General features: G+C 39.7%; 1 protein-coding gene across 3 annotated transcripts; it reads right to left on the reverse strand.

The window, feature by feature from the left end:
• Positions 1-1,892: 1,892 nt before the first annotated feature.
• LOC311502915 (transcriptional coactivator YAP1-like) lies at positions 1,893-6,836 on the reverse strand. Of its 3 annotated transcripts, XM_084565363.1 has the most exons (6): positions 6,614-6,836; positions 6,072-6,300; positions 4,661-4,860; positions 3,958-4,112; positions 2,440-2,541; positions 1,894-2,199 (listed from the first exon to the last, which is right to left on the reverse strand). In XM_084565363.1, exons 2-6 carry the CDS (start codon positions 6,270-6,272, stop codon positions 2,069-2,071), a joined length of 789 nt encoding a protein of 262 aa, XP_084421489.1. In that variant the 5' UTR covers positions 6,273-6,300; positions 6,614-6,836; the 3' UTR covers positions 1,894-2,068. The 3 variants fall into 3 exon arrangements, with proteins under 3 accessions (XP_084421490.1, XP_084421489.1, XP_084421491.1); XM_084565364.1 differs by lacking the exon at positions 6,614-6,836 and having other exon boundaries at positions 1,893-2,199; positions 6,072-6,457; XM_084565365.1 differs by lacking the exon at positions 2,440-2,541 and having other exon boundaries at positions 1,901-2,199.
• Positions 6,837-7,136: the final 300 nt, after the last annotated feature.

A 7,136-nucleotide genomic window follows, 5' to 3' on the forward strand; every position in this document is an offset into this window, starting at 1 on the left:
TGACTTTTAATTAATCCATTGGTTTTAGAAATGGCTCATTTGAAAGCTAAAACCCTCCCAAATTATGTTTGATATACTAAAATAAATTTGCTTCACTGAAGAAAGATTGATCATTTAATGAACACAGAAAGGTCAGATTTTGGCAAGACAAAAGTCTTGTCGCCTACAGAAAGTAATGTGAAAATTGAACAAATCATTTACTTCAAATACAAAAATATGATGCATAACATCAGTGAATTAAGTACTGGTGCTGTGAGATCCATATTTAATATCTTGTATGACTTCCATGAGCTTGAAGGACTGCATCCATGCGGTTCGACAATGATTCATACAATTTTTTGATGAAGTCATCAGGAATGTAATGATTTTTCCGAAGGTGGATTTCTCAGATGAATCTTCGGTTGAATTACATCACAGCCGCCGCAAATATTGCAGGAGACCTACTGGAGCTCGCATGGATCCGAGATTCACCCAGAAAACAGTTAAATTTGGTGGCGGAAGAATCATGGTCTGGGGTTACATCCAGTATGGGGGTGTGCGAGAGATTTGCAGGGTGGAAGGCAATATCAATAGCGTAAAATATCAAGAAGTATTAGCTACCTCTTACATTCCCAACCATAAAAGGGGTCAAATTTTGCAGCAGGATGGTGCTCCATCGCATACTTCCATCTCTACATCAAAGTTCCTCAAGGCGAAGAAGATCAAGGTGCTCCAGGACTGGCCAGCCCAGTCACCAGACATGAACATCATTGAGCATGTCTGGGGAAGAATGAAAGAGGAAGCATGGAAGACGAAACCAAAGCATCTTGATGAACTCTGGGAGGCATGTAAGACTGCTTTCTTTGCTATTCCTGATGACTTCATCAATAAATTGTATGAATCATTGTCAAACCGCATGGATGCAGTCCTTCAAGCTCATGGAAGTCATACAAGATATTAAATATGGATCTCACAGCACCAGTACTTAATTCACTGATGTTATGCATCATATTTTTGTATTTGAAGTAAATGATTTGTTCAATTTTCACATTACTTTCTGTAGGCGACAAGACTTTTGTCTTGCCAAAATCTGACCTTTCTGTGTTCATTAAATGATCAATCTTTCTTCAGTGAAGCAAATTTATTTTAGTATATCAAACATAATTTGGGAGGGTTTTAGCTTTCATATGAGCCATTTCTAAAACCAATGGATTAATTAAAAGTCAGGTTATAAACTGTTGTTTCTACAAAATGGATAAGTGACAAGACTTTTGTCAGGGACTGTAGAGGTGTGTCTGCTACTAGAACTCTGTGTGTCATAGATCTGGGCTCTAATCTGGGGTTCTGTTAACTTGCAATTTCTGAGGCTGGTGACTCAGATGAACTTATCCTCAGTAGCAGAGGTGGCTCTTGGTCTTCCTTTCCTGGGGCGGTCCTCAATGTGAGCCAGTTTCGTCGTAGCGCTTGATGGTTTTTGCAACTGCACATTCAAAGTTTTTGCAATTTTCCGGACTGACTGACCATCAGTTCTTAAAGTAATGATGGATTGTCGTTTCTCTTTAATTAGCTGATTGGTTCTTGCCATAATATGAATTCTAACAGTTGTCAAATAGGGCTGTCAGTACAACTGATGGTCCCAACTCCATAAAGAAGGCAAGAAATTCCACAAATGAAGGCATACCTGTGAAGTGAAAACCATTTCAGGTGACTACATCATGAACCTCATTGAGAGAAGTCCAAGGGTTTGCAGCACTGTCAACAAAGCAAAGTGTGGCTACTTTGAGGACTCTAAAATATGAGTCATATTTAGAGTTATTTCACACTTTTTTGTTTACTACATAATTCCATATGTTTTCATTCATAGTTCTGATGCCTTCAGTGAGAATCTACAATGTAAATAGTCATGAAAATAAAGAAAAAAACATTAAATGAGAGGGTGTGTCCAAACTTTTGACTGGTACAGTATATATAACTTAATGTAAAATTTTATTATGGTCTGAGACTACTATTATGGACTCTCAGCTCAATATACAGCATAATACAACCAGATAACACAGAACATTTCTTTACTGCACAGATAATAAATGGTTTAATTTTGCATCAGAGTTTTTATGACCTGTGATGGGATTTGCTGAGGCATGCCTTGCTTGCATCTGAGCCTTTCCTTTTCCTGTCTTTGCTGCATTGCCAAACCAAGGATGCCAGGGTTCATCTTCTGAGCTGAAACATAAGATTGATTTATATAAAAATAAAAAATAAATAAAAAATACCTTTTTGACTATTAAACATTTTCTTGAGGTTAAACACAGAAATTTCAGGAATTACATATATGAGGAAAACTTTTCAAAACTTTGCGATCTTTCTTTTGCCACACAGCAACTTGTGATGGTGGAACAATATGTTTCTCATTGACAAACAAGAATTGTCAATTCAGGAGACACAAATTTGATAGTGTGCTACCTAGACGCGGGTCGACCCATGTGGTGGTCTTATTTATGTGATCGATGTAGTACACCTCTCCATCTGCAGTCACAGCCTGCTCCCAGCCTTCAGGCAGTGGACCTGAACAGCAGTGAAAGTACACAGTGAGAAGGCAAATGGTAGATGGAGCCCATGGAGTGTTGTGTGTCTGTGTAGCTTCTACTGAGTAGAGATTATTTGAGTAGAAGTGAAGGTTAGTGGGTAAATAATTACAGCATTTCCTGTGGAGTACAAATGTACCAACCTACAGTATGTGCATTTTGCCTGAATTCAGCAAGTGTAAAACACTGTGAGAATATAACACTATTAATGCCCAGAGTGCTTGCTAGGTTTTATTCTTAAAGGATCCGTTCAGCTAAATTACACTAAAAACATGAACTGCATTACCTATTTACAGAAACACTGTAAATAGTTGTTTATGATTTCCAGTTGTTCTGGACAATCCACCAAACACATAATGGAAGGTTTTGAAACTGGAAAGAAAGCTGATATAACAGAAACAGGTATTAACACACATTAACCTTATCCACATTGAGTTGTGCTTTTAATTATCTGGGAAATATTAATCAAATATTCACTCTCTATTAGCTCAGTTTCAGTCTCTACCAACTCTTGGATAAAATATTAGAATTTTTAGGTTTTGCACCACTTAGTCCACTAGGTAGCTAACTGAGCTCAGCAGGTAGTGTACATAATATTTTTGACTGAAAACAGCTTCCTGTTGTGACAAAAAGCTGTGAGAATTAACCAAAAACAAAATGTTACATCCAGAAAAAAAGAACGAGCTAAAACTCAATAAAAACCTCCAAACTTGAAATTTGATCATTTCTGTCAATCACTATTGCCACTGAAACAGTTACTGCTACTATTCTGTTGATACATAACTGAACAAAATTCAAAACCCACAGCCCGTGTTTTGTGCAAAATTGTATTGCGAAACAAATCTAAAGTTAATGTGTTAATGTGAGGCTCCCAAAGGCTCCCAAAGTCTGAGTCACCTGAGGTGGATATTTAGCACTAAAGTCTTATTTTTCCATGAACTGTATCCTTTTTCTCTGTTATTTATTGGAAAAATGTACTGGATTTATTGATGCCCAGAATAATTAGCAAGAGTGGTTACAGAGAGCAAAAACTGCATCAGTGGACATCAAACTATTTTTTTAAAGACAGTCAAAAAAGACCACAGTCATTTTTATTTGGATGAACTGACCAACAAGCTATAAAAGCAACATCTTAAACCCCTTGATTTCTCTGGAAAGGAAATCTGACAGCCTCACTTCATCAAGGTGAGGCCGTTTAAGTTCAGCATTGGCTTTAATCAGCGAATGTGACGATTCCCACCAATATCACCAGATCTGTGGAAGCAGGGACCAAATGGGAATCCCACCCTGATCCACTGGAGATGAAGCTGAACTATATAAAGCAGGCCTGTGCTTTAAAAAAAGAATGAACAGTGAGAAGGGGCAGGAAAACAAAACAAAAAAAGCATTGTGATACCTGTCTCTGGGTTGATGTTTTGTGGTTGTGTAGTGGGTGCTGGGTTGCTGAGAGAGTGGGCATGGACAGGGGCACCAGAGATAGGATGCTGTGCAGCAGCCGACTGAAGCTGCGAAAGACGGGGGTCGTGCCAAGTGGTTGTTTTATCCCGATGACTGAAAACACACAACAAGTCTAAACGTATCTGTATCTGTCAAAGCACTGTAACATGATGGATCAGGAGCAAGAGGCACGTTTTTGCCTCGGACCTGCTTTACCTGTAGGACCAGATGCGCACACACATTTACACAGTTTAGACTTTACACTTATGTAAACTAGAGTAGCCTTTGACATGACTGTGTGGTGCTCTCATGAAACCACACCGGTAGCAGAACTGAAATAATTTCCATTTCCATGCAACTCATTAGTGTGAGTCTTTCTCTTATGCATGTCTGTCTGTTCCAGCACTGCTACATATCCTTTTTTATCATTTAATTATGAATTAAACATTTGAACAAACAGTCTGAAAAAAGAATTCAAATATGTCACCTTGAGCTTTGAAATTGCGGTACTTTTTACCGTTTTCTGATCGAAACCACATATTATCAAAACCATTTGTTGCAGAACTAAACAGGATGAGGGCCTGTGAAACTGAGGATGCTAGAAGGAGGTGGCTTGCAGAGAAACAGATCGCAGACACTGATAAACTGAAGGTAGACCTTACTTGAGGAAGTAACGTTGGCCAGTAGGTGTTTTGGCCATTTCCCAACCAGGGGGGAGTGGCACGTCGTCAGGTATGATTGGTGTTGCTGCTACATCTGCTGCTTGAGTGGAGAGGGAGTTGACTGGGAGAGAGGCAGGAGAGGAATGGGCGCGGACGTGATGAGGAGTGAGAGAGCCGCACACACCTCCATCCGAACTGGCCTGACGAGAAACAAGCAGGGTTAACAACTCTGCCATGAAGTCACCAATGACTATCAGAAACCTAAACTGGCAGGACAAGAAAAGGTTTTGCTAATAACCAAGAGTAAGCGGAACAGGAATATTGTTCATTCTCACACCCAGGTGCTTTACTACTCATGAAGATCTAGTTAATATCACTACAAGTTATTTTACTACAGATTCTACCGGTTTATGCCACATTTACAAATCTAAGACAGAGCTTATACAATAGTCATGAAATAAATAAATATTAATATGTAAGTGATGGGAAAGGCCTCTTTTGGAACACAGAGTGTTGACGAAGGGCTGTGCTTTCTAGTCTCAATCTTCAACATCTCATGTTCACCTTAACCGTACATAGAAACATCCAATTTAATCCTAAAGGCTGAATACAACAGGACAATATCTGAAACACCTTAAAATACAATGACTTGAACCTTGACTCATGTGATCATTTCAAGTGTTGATGTAACAAAACAAATATTTTCAGAAAAAGTAAAGGTCTACTCATGTTCATCACTCCTCTGATTTTTCCACAGCTTGCCATCACCGGTCGATAGATCATTTTGCTCTTTAGGCAATGAATACAATGTACAAAGACAGCTACACAAAAGTCCTGAAAACTGAAGGGATGTTCAAGGCTGTCAGATGAATGCATCAGTTCTCAAGTCTCAAGCTTTTACTGGATTAAGTAAACTGATCTGAATGTATTTTGATATTTATCATATATATTTGTTGTTTTATTGCCACTGCCCTGCCACTGTAGTACCCAAATTTCAACCACTAAAAAGCCCTGTCTTTTTCCATTGTCATTCAGAGTATGTGAAACAAACACAAGACAATACATCAGACTGTGGAAACTGCAATGGAAACTGTTTTTTAATTCACTATTTGTTTACATTTTATAGAGTGAATGAAGGAGAAATAAAGATTAATAACAGCCTAAATCAAAATCAATATTGAAATGAGCCAACTGACCAGTCCTCTGACTGGTTTAGGAACTCACTAGACTGAAGGGTTTCTCATATTTTGGCTGCTTATTTTACACAAATGTAAAAAATAGGATTTCATACACATATTTAATAGATTTTCACGAACTCCAGACACACATTAGGTATCGGTTTTCATTGTATTAGTATTATTCTGGTCTCTGGTAGCGAGTATGATGAAGAAAAAGTTATGGCTGTCAGTACTTGTCTGGAGTGGCCCCGAGGCTCCGGCTGCCTGAAGAAGGAGTCCGGCAGTTTCCTCATCCTCATGGGCAGAGACTGCTGCCTGGCCGCCTTGCTCGGGTTTGTCACCGCGCTGAAGAGGGCCTCCAGCTCCGTCAGCGAGTCGCCGCGCACGTGCACGATTTGCTGCCCGGCCGGAGGCGCGCCGCGGTGCGCGTCCATGTCGCCAAAGTTTGGTGTCGAAACAAATCTGTCGAAAAAGTCCAATCGCGTAAAGGAACGAGGATAACAAAAAAAGTTGAGACCAAGATGCGTGTTGGCGTTATGATCGGATTTGTTTACACTTCTTTTGCCTTCCAACCTCCCCAACAACACCCCCACCCCTAGAATTTTTTTTTGTGTGTATGTCGTTGTGCGCCTGTTTCAGTGTGTAACATCTCGGAAGTCAATCCGCTGTGAAAACAACACCGAACATCGGGTAAAGAAGTCAAAAGAGTCTAACTTAAAGCAGTGATCGCTGACAAAAATCAATCACAGCAGTGCACAACATGCCTCCCACATACCTTCAAGAAGCCAGACCGCCCCCTCTCTCTCTCTCTCTCTGTATTAATGCAGGAGAAAAATAAGTCGGATAATTCTGAGCCTGGGAAAGACATACACAGGCAGGCGCCGATTCCCGATGCAAACTTTCAACCGAAAGCCCCTCGAGTGAAAGAAATAAACACGTACGTGAAAACAATTGAAAAAAAGTTATTTCAGCGAGACTTCCAAACTTTTTCACATCCACCGTTCAGTCCGGATTCATGTGATAGTGCAGAGGGGCGGGGTTGCAGGGTTTAAAGCCGCCGCAGGAGTTGCAAGGGAAATACTTAACTTTTAGGGACAGAAATCTATCAGTAGAAAACTTAGAAACCCATATGTTTTTATTTACATATGCAAACGTTTCACTTTTAACCCTGGTAATAAACGGAAATTAAAGATATTATTGTCAAATATTCACTTTAAAAGTTTCCATTTGCAAGTTTCCACTTGCTGAAGGAAATAAACAGAGGCTCAAGTGTGAACAGAGGTGACAAGACCACAACC

This window comes from Chelon labrosus, assembly GCF_963514085.1.
Source record: "Chelon labrosus genome assembly, chromosome: 17".
In the NCBI taxonomy this organism is placed as follows: domain Eukaryota; kingdom Metazoa; phylum Chordata; class Actinopteri; order Mugiliformes; family Mugilidae; genus Chelon; species Chelon labrosus.